This window comes from Zootoca vivipara, chromosome 1 (assembly GCF_965207765.1).
Source record: "Zootoca vivipara chromosome 1, rZooViv2.hap1.1, whole genome shotgun sequence".
Taxonomy (NCBI): Eukaryota; Metazoa; Chordata; class Lepidosauria; order Squamata; family Lacertidae; genus Zootoca; species Zootoca vivipara.
Genome location: NC_142582.1, coordinates 29,371,283 through 29,387,707, shown reverse-complemented (window position 1 = coordinate 29,387,707; position 16,425 = coordinate 29,371,283). Strand labels below are relative to the sequence as shown.

Genomic DNA, 16,425 nt, shown 5'->3' with positions numbered 1-16,425 from the left:
GGCCATTTTAAGTAAGGGCAGTTGTGCCCCTTTTAACCTAGGCTTTAAACTATGACTGATTGCCAGCCTCTGCATCTTTAAAAAAAAAACACAACCCCCCCAAACAAACTACAAAACACACAACAACGCTCAACTCATAACAATACCCACCAAAATAAATGACAACCCCAAAAATAAAATTAAACAATAGTAACTTCTGCTTCTCATGTTCTTATTTCAAAAAACAAATAAAACGTTTTGTTGATGTGGTACTGATAACACAGGCAGGAAGCTTGTCGGGCAAGACAGACTGTAGGGGAGTAGGGGGCTGGATTAGGTGGAGGTATCCCTCTGCCCAGCTCTCCCAGTTCTCCTGACCTCCTGCTGGCCACCAAATGGGCAGACAGGAGCCCTACTAACACAGGCCAGCAGAGAGCCCCAAAACTGGGACATTTCAAAGAAGTATTTTGGAGCTTGAGTGAACACGGAAAGCCCTTAACACAATACATAAACCAAAAGGCTTCTTTGCTTATTGAATATAAATTGTCTGCAGGTACCTTTTACTACGTGTTGGGAGAAGTTATAATAAAGTCCTTACCTTGGGCTTGTAACTTTCTTAACAGCTTAGCATCTGTGTTGTCAAGAAACTCAGTGCTACCAACATTTGGAGGTCGACCTTTGCGACGCCTCATTTTCGATTCCTCTTTCGCGCGCTGTCTCTCTGGATTTGGTGGCCGCCCTCTACGTCCTTCCATAGCTCTGATACGAGGAAGGACTTCCTCTTCTTTCAGCAAACACCACTGCATCCCCTTTGTAATTAATATATTTCACAGGAAGTCATTATAAACGCAAAATGGACAACAACAAAAATGTACACCCAGCTGACATGTAAAAATGCACACCAAAACATATGTCTATATATCTGTGTGAGAGCTGCAAGCTTGAACTGATCAAACTGGCAGATTAATAGATTTAGGCTTTAATTGCGGCCTAGGATTTTCTCCCCACTCCACCCCGCATGGAAGTTGCCCTGCTCTCCACTTCTCTCCTATTGACACCAATGAAAGTGAAAAGTATTGTTGTTTTTCCTATTCCATAGCAGCTGTATCTCTTGGCTGTTTTTAAAGGGATGAGGGGTATTGTGATTGACTCACCATCCTCACTCCCACCAGTGGAACACTGTCAGAAAGTAGGTTGGTACATCTTTGCCAGAAAAACTCTGTAGGCATACCAGGGTCTTTTCTGGGGAATGAGCTGCTGTCCTGCAAGCAACACTTATATACATTTCAAAGGCCCCTTGGCTAGCACTGGAGTATAAACCTGTTTCAGCATATATCTCAAGCCCCTTTGCATCCTTGTACTCTTATTTAGGTTCATTCGTGAAGTTCTGAATAGCTTGTTTCCAAATGAAATTACTTGGCAGTAATTAGTATTTAATGAAAGCGATTAGCTGTTGCTTACACATCATTGTTACATTGTCTTTGCTCTGTTTTGTCTAATTATTCCATTTGGAAGGGTACATTGAGACAAAAGGCGAACATGTTTGCTAAAAGAGAAGTCTCAAATTCTTTGGTCAGCATGATGAAACTATCATTGATAATTTGTACATTCTTACAATCAGTTCACACTGAAACTCATCATTGCCTTACAGTCTTCTCAAAAACGCGTTACGTTCATCTATGGAAATTAGTTTCTACCTACCATTTTTAAAAAAAACATTTTTAACTGATCTGAAATTTTCAATTTATTTTAATCCCTTGTTCTCACTATCTCATTCTGTGGAAACCTCAGGATTTCTGCTGAGAATGATTCCATTTGCTTACATTTCACCATGAGGCATCTGTACCCTCCGTATCCTAAATTCCTGTAGCTTTCAAACACAGCCTTTAGTTTAGGAACAGCTTGCGTTTAATTTACACAAGAAGAGCCCAGTATTGTGTTTCTTTATCTAAAACAGCACAGAAGTCTGATCTCTTCTGAACTGTGTATCTCATGGTTTCCTCATAACACAGTTCTCACTGAGGGGATAAACCAAAGGACCATAGCTCACTAGTAGACCAAATGCTTTGCATGCAGAAGGTCCCTGTCTCAATCTCTGCCATCTTCAGATAGGGTTGGGAATGCCAGTCAGTGTGGACAGTACTGAGCCAGATTGACCAATGCATCTGTCTCAGTCTAAAAGAGCTTCCTATATTTCTATATCTGTGCTGTGACACTTCAGACTGCAGAGGAAGGCTTACAGGACTGAACCCCACCCTCCCATACAAAAAAAGAAGATCCCTGCACATAGAAAACTAACGTGCCAAGGAAAAGGCTAGACTAGACGTCTAGTTTCCATTGCCTTTTAAAATAATTAAACAAACAAACAAGGCATATGGCCACAATTAATTTATCACTGTTAACCTTAGAACCAAGAACACAATCTGCCGGCTACCAAGCTCCCTTCTAAAGAAAGGGATAAGTAAACTGTAACAACAACAGGCTAAATTTATACTTGAAGAGTTTGGATTTTATATCCCGCTTTATCACTACCCTAAGGAGTCTCAAAGCGGCTAACATTCTCCTTTCCCTTCCTCCCCCACAACAAACACTCTGTGAGGTGAGTGAGGCTGAGAGACTTCAAAGAAGTGTGACTAGCCCAAGGTCACCCAGCAGCTGCATGTGGAGCAGCGGGGGAAGCGAACCCCGTTCACCAGATTACAAGACCACCGCTCTTAACCACTACACCACGCTGGCTCCCATTCATTCGATCCCTCCCTATACCAATAACACACATACAACCCAATGAGGCTCAGATGAGCATTGCAGTGTGGATGGGCACCTGATACTGCAACAGGTTGAACTCAATGGGGCTGGTGCTTCTGAGTAAGATACATATAGGATTGTGTTGTGCATCAGCTGCATGTGTAGAATTCTGCTTCCACACACAGTTCTCATTTCCTTAGTTGAGTTCACTAATTGCATAATCTCATTTTGAAGCATACAAATTGACCAAAGAAATAAAGTGATGGTAAAGGTAAAATTAAAGGGACGCGGGTGGTGCTGTGGTCTAAACCACTGAGCCTGGGACTTGCAGTTCGAAAGCATGGCAGGAAGGTAAATGGCATTTCCGTGCACGGCTCTGGTTCACCAGAAGCGGCTTAGTCATGCTGGCCACATGACCCGGAAGCTGTACGCCGGCTCCCTTGGCCAGTAAAGCAAGATAAGCACCGCAACCCCAGAGTCATCCACGACTGGACCTAACGGTCAGGGGTCCCTTTACCTTTACCTTTTAAAATTAAAATTAAAATTAGGACAAATGGGGTAATATCTTGCATACCTTTGATTTGAAGTTAATTACATCAGAGTCCATCATTCCAAAGTTAATTTGCGTGCTTTAAAATTAAGCATGGTAACTTACATGTAACTGGGAACAAGGATAGATTACCAAGAGTTTACTGGTGACGAAGAGCAGTGATTTGCAATACCAGCTGGGGCTTGTAGAAATCACACATATATAGACATATATGAAAGCATGTACAACAAGCACATTTATGCTAGCAAACACTGTAGGAAAAAAATAAGAAGCTGCTATTTTGAATGAAGCACATTGCCCTTCTCATTAATGCACACACATTACAATCAAAAGTTCCCTAACACTGAAGAGTTACTTACCTTCATTTAGTGTTTTCCAAAGTTCATATTCTGTATTGCTCCACTCTAACTCTAATGCACCTGTTCTCATATTTTCCTCGGTTCTTAAATGGCTCCTGCCTCCACCCAAAGTGAAAACAAGGGTCATGAATTCAGAGCTATCACCCTGAATAAACAGAAGGCTCATCTTGCTTGCCTGGCTGGAATCGATCTAAATGTGTGTCTGGCAAAATCTAACCAATGATGTACCAAGAACTAGACACCGAGAGTCTCCTTGGGAAGAAAGCTAAAAGCAATTTGACAGAATTGTCCTCCTGGTTTTCAGTACACGTGCTTGTAGGGCAACGGCATTTCAATTGAGACATCTAACATATTTTCTTTTTGGTGTGCAACCGTTTCTACTAACCAAAACTGGAAGAAAGATTACCTGGAACCTTCACATCCCCCTTGCACACGTAACATTTATAGTTCAAACAATATGATAAAGTCAAGCAGGAAGGGAACAAGAGGGGGCTTCACACAAACCCCTCTGTACATGGTGGAATTGCGTGTCTTAGCTTTGTCGGCATCGGAAGGAGTAAAACATGCATAGACATCATGCAAGTAAAGCTCATTAGCATAGAACTCCTTCCAATGTCCAATAACACAGAGATGTTAGGGGAGCAAAGTACTCTACGCACAACTCCTTTCAATGCAGAGAACCCTGCACAAGGATAGCTAATAATTTGGGGGGTGTCTAATAACACTGCGGTCATGCATCCTAGCAGACAGAATACTGAGTTTATTTTGATTTCAAGAAGAGACCCAGACTCATAACGCATAGGAGTTTGGCAAGAAATGTTGAAGGAGTTAATTGAAAAAGTACATGGTAAGTAATTTGCAAAGCGAAACTTGTCAAATGGTCCCAACAGTACACTAACTTATCCATATTGCAATCTATAAGCCAAACTGACTAAACCATGATCTATTATCCTTCTTCATCCCAATTTTAACTGCCAAAGTTTCCCCCAAGGAGAATTAGGAATTGTTGTTCCGAGATATTCCTGCGATTTTACAAAATATTAACCAACTGCAAATATTATACACTGCTATAATCTCCATGGCTGCCTGGGTGAATCCATGACAGCAAAAACAAGGGGGGAACCCAACCACCACCAATGTGTAGCGATGCTATGTCCTCAGGGTAACTTGGTAATTTTAATGTAATGGCTTTCTGTGCAGAATCCTGGGAACTGTAGTTGGTGGGGATTCTGTGAATTTGCTGTCAAAATCTATAGCTTCGCTCCCAGAATTAAAGTTCCTCATTAAGGAAATAGAATGACTGCAGCAGTACAGCTATACCCCGAGGCCTTGTTCTCTTAAAACAGCAGATGATATGGCAAACTTGTTCTGTGAACATTCCTCACTGTAAAAAACAACAACAACAATAAAACCCCTCCACAAAATAAAACTGCAGGTCAAGGAGATATGCTCTAGGCAGGCTTTCTCCGTGACATGTTGGCTTTATATCAGTAGAGAGGTTTTTGAACAGACAAACATCAGTCAAGTGAGCCCCAATCTGTAGTCTGAAGTTGTGCTGTCAAGAAACAGGTTTGCCTCCTCATCAGCTGTTTATGTGAACTAGCCCCAGTATCTGCAATGACTTACATGTACAGTTATGCTTTACTGACCCCTTTAAAGCACTGAGCACTAGCAGGGGAAGCCGTATCGTTCAATTTTCCTTCATCTACTGGGACAAAAACTGAGGCAGTGTCATTTCCCAAGTGTGTGGTTCTGCACCATTTCGTGTGTTTTTTGCCAACACCTGGCTTTGTAGGGATGTGGGAAAGGTGTAGCAGGCTAGAGCCATGAGCAAATTGCTCCAATAGTTCAGGGTAGTACGGTACTTGGAAGCGCTTGGCAGGTATCTGCACACACTTAGTTTGTACCTGTGGAAAACTTGCCTTAAAAAGGGTGAGACCATATACAGACCCCATATTCCCAAACTATAAGGAATGAAATACTGCCCACTACACAGAAAGAAGCTATGTAGTCAATTATGCAAGTAGTAAGTGATGTAAGACAAAGTACAAAGGCACATTTAGATTAAGAAAAGGTTCCCATTAGAGAAGTCCAAATAAGGTAAGACAGAAAGGGGGAGGACACACGTAAATCCTTACAACTACAATTAAGCAGGGCCGGCCCTAAGGCAAGGCTGGGGGGTGCAAGGCGCCGGGGGCGGGGGCGCCACGCGGCAGCCGCGCTCGGAATCAGGAGGGGGGCACCGTAGGGATAGTTCGCGCCAGCTATGCTTAAGGCGGCCCTGCAATCCAGTGTATGTGCACCTGAGAGTAAGCCCCATTTAACTCTGTGGGACTTAAGTTCCAAATTAACCTGCAAAGGATCGTGCTGCACATTAGCCAAAACAAAGAACAGCGTCTCACAGATGAAACACACACACACACATGTCCTTAAAAACACACATTTATCATATCCTCCCTGGGGTTTGCTGTCCCCTCCCCAATCTTATTTATGTAGACTTTGCGGAAATCATCGTACATTCTCCACACTGAACAAACAACTCTATGTTTAATTCTATATTTCAGCCAACACCACAGAGACAAGCTAAAGAAAAAATATGTGCATGTGAACACCGCTTATTACAATTACCACATATATAAAATAACAAAGTTGACCTAAGAAGCATTTAAACTGATATACCAGTGCTCAAATTACAGAGAAAAGAGGAGACATTCTTAAATGAAATGCATAAGCCCCACCCCCCGACTCCTCCCAGTTTTAGCCGAATCATGCTTCCCATATACTGTATGGCCTTCTGAAAAAAGGGCCCACCTAAAAGGCAAGCGGGGTGGGGGTGGGGTGGACTTGTAATCCGAGTACTGGAATATAAACTCAACCTCAAAGGCCAATGATAACTAGATCAGTGTTTCCCAACCTTGTGCCTCCAGTTGTTTTGGGACTACAACTTCCATCATCCCTAGCTAGCAAGACCAGTGGTCAGGAATGATGGGAGGTGTAGTCCCAAAACATCTGGAGGCACAAGGTTGGGAAACACTGAACTAGATGACTGCAGTTTCCAAATTTAATTCTGCAAGATGCTGAGCACCTGGCAAGGTGATAATGAATTGTGAAGGTTTTTCCAGCACTTTCCAGGCGTCAGGTGCTCAGTCATTCACAACTACTATCATAAAGTCACACATATGACTGCAAGAATGAACCAGCTAACAATAGCAATGCTCCAGAGTGTAGTAAAAAAAATATTTCACTTAAGATTTATGATACTACGCCTTGGATCAAAGACTTTACTTTTTTAAAAAGCGGATACCTGCGGTCCATCTCTGGCTTCATAGAAGTCACCCACTCCTATTTTTGCACTGAAGCTGAAATTGTCCCTTGAGATATCCATTATTCCATTTCTGCTGAGATACTGAAAAAATCACATATTTTTCCACTTCAGGTTTTAAGTCATTACAGCCCAGCTTTGATGTACAAGCTAATGTTATAGAGAAGTCAAATGTGTGGGGTTTTTTGGCGCATATTCTGGCAAGGGGATACGAATTTACAAGAGGTCAGTTTAGAGGCAGGTTTAAGGTACATTAGCCTCGCATCACGGGCCATTTTGTATCAAGGAACTTTAGTGGAGGAAAAAGTTCATTTAAATAATTATGTGCATGCTTAATAAGTACCAGAAAGCATAATGTTTAAAATATACCTTTACTACTTCAGGGTACTGCCTTAGCTTCTTGCCACATGGTGCATAATATGCTACTTCCCCTTGAAGGCGGCCACCGAAGTTCCTTATTCTTGTTTCTCTTTGCCAGCTGCAATAAAAAATACATAATTATAAATTTAAAGAGGCACAGCATTATAGTAACACATATGTTGGGAGGAAGTCCCTTTGAACTTACCTCAAAGCAAGGATGCATAGAGTTGGACTGCACAGCAGTAATGCTATGTACAACTTCCTGAGAGGAGGAGTCACTGTGTTAAATCACACTTACTTCTGGGTAATATATCCACTTAGAGGTGTACTGTAGCTCAGTGAGCATCTGCCTTGTATTCAGAAGGTATTGTGTTCAATTCCTGGCATCTCCAGGTACAACAGGGAGAGGCCTCTGTCTCAAACTCTGTAGAGCCTTTGCCACTCAGAGGAGACAATACTGAGCTAGCTGGATCAATGGTCTAATTCAGTATAAGGCAGCCTCCTATGTTCCTAAGTAAATCAGGTTCCCAGTTTGCCAATAAGCTGTGATGGTGACGGTCATAATATTTGTAAACCGAAGAACAAAGTTGGAATCTAAGAACGCACGACTTCCATTAATTCCTGACCAGTGGCCATGCTGGCTAAGGCTGGTGGGAACTGGAGTCCGACAGTATCTGGATGGCACCAAATTGGCTACCCTAGTTCAGCTTTTCCTGTTGAAATCATCTCAAGTGGTTTGGCTGAGAAAGACAAGGAAGAGTCACTGCTAGTCAGAGTTAATGGGATTGGGCTAGGTGAGTTACAGTACCAGGAAGGTCAGAGAGCCTGTGGTGCAATAGGTCAGTGTATCTGTCTGTTAACCAGAAAGAAGGCTGGTGGTTCGAGCCCACCCAAGAACAGCTGTGGGCGGAATTCCTGCATTGCAGGGGGTTGAACTAGATGACCCTCAGGGTCCCTTCCAACTCTACAATTCTATGATACTATGACTCCCCAAGTCACATGGGCTATTAAACAGAGCTAGGCATATTGTAGCATGCAGAAAATTAAGCACCAGGAAAAATGTGCCCCTGCAGTCACCCAAAGGCCGCAAGTTCCCCCTTGAGGGCAAACAACTGCTTCAGCTGCAGCTTACATGAAATCTGAACAGCTGAAGCAGACCAGGAGAGTTTCAATGTAAGGAAAGAGTACAATGTGAGCTGCTGTTTTCAGATTTCAGTTGTAGGGTGCGGAGAAAGCAGAGGTGTTGGAAACTGATCCTTAGCCAGGGCCTAGTGAGACGTAGCCTCTGAAAAAGGCAAAAGGCAAACATTGTATGCAGTTCGTTACCTAGTGACTGTAGGAAGAAAGATGTAGGCAAGATGCAAGCAACAGTGAATGTCAGTAAGCAGAATGAAAGCTTGAAAAATAGCGGATGTTCTACTTCTGCAGCAGGGACTAACATGTCTTGCCAATAATTTAGTTACTGGAACCCATCCCAAACTTGGCAACCCCCCTCAGAGAAACAAATAGGGATGGATGATGCAAAGCACAAAGCATCACAGGAAGCTTTCTGAATCTCTGGGGAGAATTCACCTCTTCAGCAAATTATGTATGAGCAATTGTACCTCGGCCCTTACTCCCGGAACATATTCTGTGACTTGTGGGGTTTGGGTCTGATTCTTAATACGAGATCTCAGCTTCTTGGTGAAGATTCAGACCTGAACATTGCAAAGAAAGCATAAAAAACTACTCTGTTTTCCCCCACAAAAGGCAAATGGGGGAGCAGGGAGACTTGCAGAGGGATGTGGCTTAACCATTCTGATGCCCATAATCTCAATTTAAATAGTCCAGCAGGTTGCTTTGAATAATTTCCCAGTTCCGACTCCGAAAGTGACAAATGAGCTAGAGAGAAAAGGGGGTTTCAGGAGATGATATGTGGGTTTGGGTTAAGCCCCTTCCTACCCCCAAATTCTCACATGTGCTTCTTCCTTCATGTAGCCGTGGAAAACATGGGCCTGGGAACTTGCATTTGCAACTCATCATGGTCCAAACAAATTGCAAAATCACTACCTTTAGGAATGTTACTACATTACAAGAAACTGGTTTCACAAGTTTAATTCAAAATTGTATCTTACATACCCATACTCCAGAGGAATGCGCAGTTCTCGCTCATCTGTGACTCTGCGCCTTTTTGAAGTACCTTAAATAGAATTTAATGGATTAATTTTATAACACAGCAAGCCCAAATTACAATTAGACAATTGTAATTGTTCTGCTATTTGTTCTGCAATATGTTCTATTTTTTTTAACAAAAAGAACAAATCAGCAGAGGCTGTTTATACCCCTTTACTTGGTTTTTCCTTGCAACCCGTGTCTTGCAAAAATGCAAGAAATGAGCAGAACACAATTTGCTAACAACTGCTAGAGTCTATTCTCACCCAGAGAATTTAAGAAACAAACAGATTTAGGAACAACAGTCAACCAAACTATAGATCAACACCCCAGTCCTGAAATCACTTATGTTAGCATGTTTAACTGAAATAAAAGAAACCCTCTGATATAGATTGGGATTTTGTTATATAAAATGAACTGCAATACCGCTGTGGGTACTTGAGGAAAGCCCGGGAGAAGGTGTGCCCACAAAAGCTGGTGAGGGAGACTCGGGGCATAATGCGGCTGGAGTAGAACTCTGTGTCTTTGCTGCTTGGATATTAAGTGGTGTCGAGCAAGCTGCAAGACTGATGGAAGAGCTTTTGGCAGAGGATGCTGTTTTGTTCAGTTTAATCGAAGACTTCTCTCCTTCCGTATCAGTCTCTGATTCATCGGGTTCTTTATCATCTTCTTCCTCATCATCTTCAGATCCTTCAGTATCAGACCCTTCTGAATTACTATCAGATTCTTTGGGGGAAATGGAGAAGACCATAAATCACAATAAAATGATATATTCTCATTACAGCATTCATTGAGACTTGGGGTGGGGGGGGAGGCATTCTGAACTATTTAGTGCAGGGAACCAATTGAATGCCATGTATGTTTCAGGCCCATTTATTGGTTTCACATCCTGACTCAGATATATAATCACCTTATTCCTTTGCATTTACCGTCACCACCCTTTTACTGAAAGTACTTAAGACTTTCAGTAATCCAAAGAAGACCTTTCCTGGCTTGCCCAACTTATGACCCAGCAGCCAAACACAGCTCCACCAGCCACACATTGTAGCCTACTGAATGCTTGACTTGGCCCCTCTGCTGTTCTTTTAGAAGCTTCTTAGATTTTGATGGGCTACCATAGATGTCTGGTAGGTAGGCAGCATGTGGCTTGGTCATTCACAACTTGTGCTGGTCTGCTAAAGGCTTAACAACTGGAAGCCACCACTGGTTAGTGCAAAACATGCCAGCTCTTCTCTTAACATATTAGGCAAAAAATTTAAGATGCACTTTATTTAATATGGTTTTGGCTCTGCTACATAGTTTTTAATTAAAATGCTGGCTCCTTCTTGGGATGTACAGAGCTGCATACTATGCAACTGCATAGGGGGGAAATGTCCATTATAACCGTAGTATAACACCTAGTAAAATTTACCATTAGGGAAACCTTATTTGGAGCACTAACACCCCAATCCTAGGTGTTTCCACTTAAGCCCACTGTGTTCAATAGGGCTTACTCCTGGACAAGCATGCATAGGACTACAGTCTAAACTATTTAAACTAGTCCTTCAGACCCTCCTCACTCAACTTCCCATACTGTTTTCAAGGCTTCACACTCTAGTAAGAAATCTCCATGCATTTGAGCACTTATCCACTATGTCTCCACCCAGCTACATGGTTCTGTCTCTTCACTATCTCCTAACTTTAAAAAGTCATCTCCTCTTAAGCAGCATCAATAACGTTTTGAATAAGCTAGGTAAAGCAATGTTTTGAATAAGTTAGCAGTTGAGCTGGCTCATCAATTAACGTTATCATAATTCTCATTCCAAGTTTATAATTTCCATATAGAAACCAGGCGAGAAGAATTAACCTTATAGCATTTGCAGGAGGGGAAGGGTGCCTTTAGAAGGCTAAAGACATGCAAAGAGTTTCTTTAAATTAAATAAACCTGATTGACTATCATCAGAATCCTCATCTTCCTCGTCTTCATCCTCATCATCCTCATCGTCGTCATCGTCGTCATCCTCATCATTTGAATCCTCAGAATCTTTACTGCTAAGAATGTCTGAATCAGTTCCTCTGAATTGTTCAACCAATGATTTTGTGGAAGGGTGGTTGTGTTGTGTTTTCACTGCTGTCATTGTATTATTGCTGACTGCCTTTTCCTTTGCTGGGCCAGGTAATACAGGAGAGGTAGAAGACATAACAGGTGTCCGGTTGCTTGGTGTCTTTTTCCCACCCGTGCTTAAATTTACTGGTGAGGAAAAGGTTAAACTGCTGGAAGTAGATACGGTTTCATTAACCTTGGGCTGGGATTTGGATTTGGTGGTAAGTGCCAGAGGAGCTTCCTGAATGACGCTCTGAATCACTCCATTGGGCTGATGATTACCTAAAAGTGCATTGGTCAAGAAAGGATTAGAATGGTTGTTTTCTAAAGAGGTGTGTTTTTGATGGGCTGGTGGAGAACTGGTTGGCTTTGGACTTGATACTGCTGCGATAACCTTCTTCAGGTTCCTAGATGATTCGTGGTGTTTCTTCAACTGTGCTGGGAATGTCTGCTTGTACTGTTCCTGCAGAAGCACAAAAGATAACAAAATATATAGCTAAATGCCATAAGCAATGGCTTTAGCAGATGGGCTCTGAAACTTTCACTTCCAAAAGACAGGCAGATAAGATATAAATCTGTGTGGGCAAGGAAGCTGCTTTGAACCTCCTAAGTGAGGCAAGTTGCCTTAATTAAGAAATTAATAAAGACTGACTCATTGAGAGCTGTGACTCACTAAGAATTTTGCAGGTACAGAAAGAAGCAGAATGCATTCTTTGTCATTCTCAACAGTCACTACTAAAACTGCAGAATAGAGTCAGAAGGTATTCCAACGGTTAATGATGGAAGATTCTAGTCTCTGAGACATTTACCTGATAAGGGAAAAGGAGTCACAAAGATTTGTTATGAAAGAAGAAGGGTTAAGGTATGGGGCTTGCATCTGAGTAAAAAGGACTGAGGAGGAATGGGGTATTAACATGAGGCTTAGGGTTGGAGAAGAAAGGCATGAATCAGGCTTTAATTGTTTAGAAGCATTTGTTTCCATCTTCCCACCTTTCCGATAAACCTGCCCATTCAAACCCTTCTTGTCAAATATAATCCATTTGACTGTACACCAAATGAAACCACAAGTGATATCTAAAGCCTAGTTCCAAATACATCTGCATATAACAGCAAAAAAACAGAACCTAGTAATTGAGGATTGTACTGTAGCTGCGAAACAGACAGCATGAGCTGTCGGTAAGTACACTGTTAAGATACACTTTCATGGTCTCTGAAAAAACTTGTGAGGTATTTTCTAAATGTGTCTATTTTAAAAACCAAAGGAAAACAAGGGTCTATCAATAGGCAACTAGTGCTTGGCTGATATGTATCAAACTCTTTTTACATTCATGCAAGTGAAGTTGTTATCACCATACCTTAAGCATGCTATTTCAAGGGCAATGAGAATACCATACCATCTGCTGAAAACAGTAATAATTACTGAAAATATAAAATGAGTAATCATACAGGATTGCCATGGCAGAATTATGTACATATTATTTAAAAAATGTCCACTATGTAACCCAAACTAAGAAACTAAGGGCAAAAATTTAGGTTAGACTTTTCTAATGGAGTGAATTTTCAATTTCAATCCATCAGTGTTTAGACACTGAGATTCCTAAACAGAATCTGCATATCCAACATCTCAATCTTTCATTGCAAGCATGTAATGAATGGATCACAAAAGCTCCATCTTCATATTACCTTCAGGTTTTTCTGAAAGCTTTCACACTTGTACATGACAGCATAATGTTCAAAAAAGCAAGAATCCACCAATACTCTGAGAAGGTATGAAGAAAAATGAAATCCCACTTCAATTGTCTTCCTGAAGACCGATTTGTAAAGACTTTGTAAGATAAGGACCTTGGTATTGTGCTCCTCTTAAATTTTCCAAGGTTGGTAGCGCATGTTCATTTTTGCTCCATCTATTTTCCCAAAGGACTGTAGTCTACAGATCTAACAGAGGTTTAGGACATTCCAAGAAGCCAGTAAGAAAGGAACCTGGGCTTTCTTTTGCCTTGCTTGTGAGTCTCATTTAAAGAGAGAGACGTTCAATCTCTCTCTGTAATGGTAGACGAGCACGCACACACACACACACCTTTGGACAAGTATGGAGAAAGTGTAAGTTCATCTCCTACTTCCTTGTAAAGTCTGAAGGAGCTCTTGAGACTCTGCTTCCTGACTAGGGCCGCCTATCAGAGCTGGCTTTGCCATTGGGCAAAGTGATTAGCTCTATTAATCCAGGACTTGTAAGCCAACAAAAACCCTTGGTCTAAGTCTGGCAAGCAAGCCTGGCTTCTTAGGGAAAAACAAGCCACGATCCTGGATTTTGATATCACAATAAGCTAATCAGAGGAGATAGCAAATTTTAAGTGATTGGGCTGCATGCACCAACACACAACTGTAGGCTGTCTTCAAGGTTCATTAAATGTGAATTCAGCTCCTGTCTAAGTCACAGTGCAACCTTCCCAACCTCACGGCCTTCAGATGTTTGGGCTATTTGCCATACTGGCAGGAGGTGATGGCAAGCATAGTCCAAAACATTTGGAGGACACCAGGTTGGAGAAGGCTGATCTAGTGGAGACCAAGCACTCCACCTGAAAATCTGATGGAAGTAGAAATCCAGGATGAATGTGATTGCTCCAAAGGAGGTAAGGAGATGATATAAGCTTGGCCTGTGTGTGATTGGGCATTCATGTGGAGCAAGCAGTAAGTTCCCACTATATATTACCGGTACCTGCATGGTGGAGGAGAAAGGGGCAAGCAAGTTCCTCCACCACTGGAGCAACAGTATCAGCTCTGGAAAATACTCTAAATCACGTGTCAGGATATTTCTTGCATTTACATTCTCCCTGTTCTCTAAAGAGCTCAAGGCAGGGTATGTGGTCATCGTCACTCGGCTCATTTTGTACTCTCAACAACCCTGTGAGGTAGGTTACAGATGAAATGGTAACTTGCCCTAGGTCACCCTGTAAGCTCCATGGCTGAACAGGGATTTGAACCTGGGCCTCCTTGGACTCAGCTGAGCACTCTAACCACTGCATCACAGTGGCTGACATTTCTAGACTGCATTCTTACTATCTACAGGAAGAATTTTCAGCTACTGATTCTGAGAAGCAGGTATTGCAGATGAACGTAACATAATTTCCAAAATATTGTTTTAAAATTCTAATGTTATGCCATTAAGGTTGCATTCCTGAACACACTTACCTGGGAGTATTGAATTCAATGGCGTTTTACTGCTGAGTAAAGGATTGCACTGTAAACCTTAAACTCTTTATAGTGAACAGTTTTAAAAAGCAATAGTGTTAAACCTTCCACTATGTGCAACTAAAAGATCACCTTAGATTTTCATGGATTCCAATATAATTTTTTTAAAATAAAAAACAACAACACAACAACAATAATGATATTAATGGAATATGAACCCTTACACAGAGTACAGAAAAGTACAAAGAAAACTAATATATTCTCACCCGGTTTGATCTTACATCAATGGTCAATGGGCTAGGTTCTTCAGAGGTATTTTTATTCCCTGCCTTGAGTAGATCAGGAGAAGGAACTATAAGTTTTAAGAAAGTTTCCTTTTTGGCTTGATTTACCAAAGACAAAGGGTTCACATTGGGCACCAATCCCGTAGACTGTATTACGCTTGTGTGTTTGTTCACAGATTCCTCCTTTGCCTGAGAGCTTTGGAAAATAAAGGGAAGCTGCTGTGACAAAACCTGAGGCTGCTTCTGCTGGGACTGGAATGACGGGTGAGTCTGGCTATCAGACACAAGAGGTATTGGCTGGTGTATTCTCTTTTCCTGGGGCTTTTCCTGGGATTTTTGTCCATCGGCTTTCATGTCTGGTCCGCTATGCATTAGCACCTACAAATAGAGAAAGCGTGTATCTTGATTTCTCCTTAGCTGCATTGGGTACAATATGCAGAAAAGTGAGGTACTGGAAACATACTGAAATAGAAAATAAATATTTATATGTGTGTGTGTGCGCGCGCGCACACACACACACACACACACACACACACACTTTTAACACTGAAGATCTAGTCCAGGCATCCCCAAACTTCGGCCCTCCAGATGTTTTGGACAACAATTCCCATCATCCCTGACTACTGGTCCTCTTAGCTAGGGATCATGGGAGTTGTAGGCCAAAACATCTGGAGGGCCGCAGTTTGGGGGTGCCTGATCTAGTCTAGCTTGCTAAATCAGTCCCCCAAGTATACAATACAAACATGTTATAGACTGCCACTGGCATACTTAGAACAAACAAACATCCACAAAGCGCACACACACATGCACACACACACAGACATACAACTTCTTTAGGGCGTAATAAACTTAAAATAACCTTACAATATATCTTCTTCAGCTTATTTCCTGTAAGGTCCTTTCACTATGTGAAGCTAAGGTTCGGCTGGGAAAGAGAGCTTTGAAAATTCAGTTACTTTTGAATGTATGCTACACTATCAACCTAACGGAACCCTGGGGTTTGCATTCTGGTTACTGGTTACTGGACAGTGTTAACTGCTATGTGAGGAAAAGAGCAGCTGTAAACAGAATCCAGTAGCCATGGCAACACTCAAGAAGACATCTCAACCTTTGCGACACAGATCAATTCATTTGCCTGATGTCTACTTTATATTTTCCCAGTTTACAATAAAATAAAACGGCACTGGGGTTAGCTGCTGCTTCATAGATTACTGGGCAGGTAATCTCTGGTGCCTTAGTTCTATCTTACACCTTTTAACTTCTTTAGTAAATCATTAACAGCCACGGTTAGGATGGCTTGTTTCAGCTGAGGAACGATTTTTTTTAAAAAAAAACAGACTTCTTTTTAAGAGGGAAAATAACTGTGGTTGCCTCTAAACCAGCTGTTTATTCTGTAGGAAATA

General features: G+C 41.7%; 1 protein-coding gene across 38 annotated transcripts in view; it reads right to left on the bottom strand.

Annotated features, from left to right (window-relative positions):
• Positions 1 to 16,425, bottom strand: part of BAZ2B (bromodomain adjacent to zinc finger domain 2B) — a 185,074-nt gene that overhangs the window by 48,434 nt on the left and 120,215 nt on the right. For 22 of the 38 annotated variants that reach the window (XR_015945800.1, XR_015945801.1, XM_088676890.1 and 19 more), the window contains 7 exons: positions 15,005 to 15,400; positions 11,391 to 12,012; positions 9,893 to 10,192; positions 9,434 to 9,494; positions 7,325 to 7,433; positions 6,938 to 7,039; positions 578 to 788 (listed from right to left, as the gene is read on the bottom strand). Coding sequence is in view for 36 of the 38 variants with exons in the window: in XM_088676890.1 (XP_088533016.1) it covers positions 578 to 788; positions 6,938 to 7,039; positions 7,325 to 7,433; positions 9,434 to 9,494; positions 9,893 to 10,192; positions 11,391 to 12,012; positions 15,005 to 15,400 (1,801 nt within the window). In the remaining 2 variants the exon portion in view is untranslated. The remainder of the gene's footprint in view (positions 1 to 577; positions 789 to 6,937; positions 7,040 to 7,324; positions 7,434 to 9,433; positions 9,495 to 9,892; positions 10,193 to 11,390; positions 12,013 to 15,004; positions 15,401 to 16,425) is intronic. The other 16 variants (XM_088676964.1, XM_088677003.1, XM_088677012.1 and 13 more) reach the window with 1 other exon arrangement.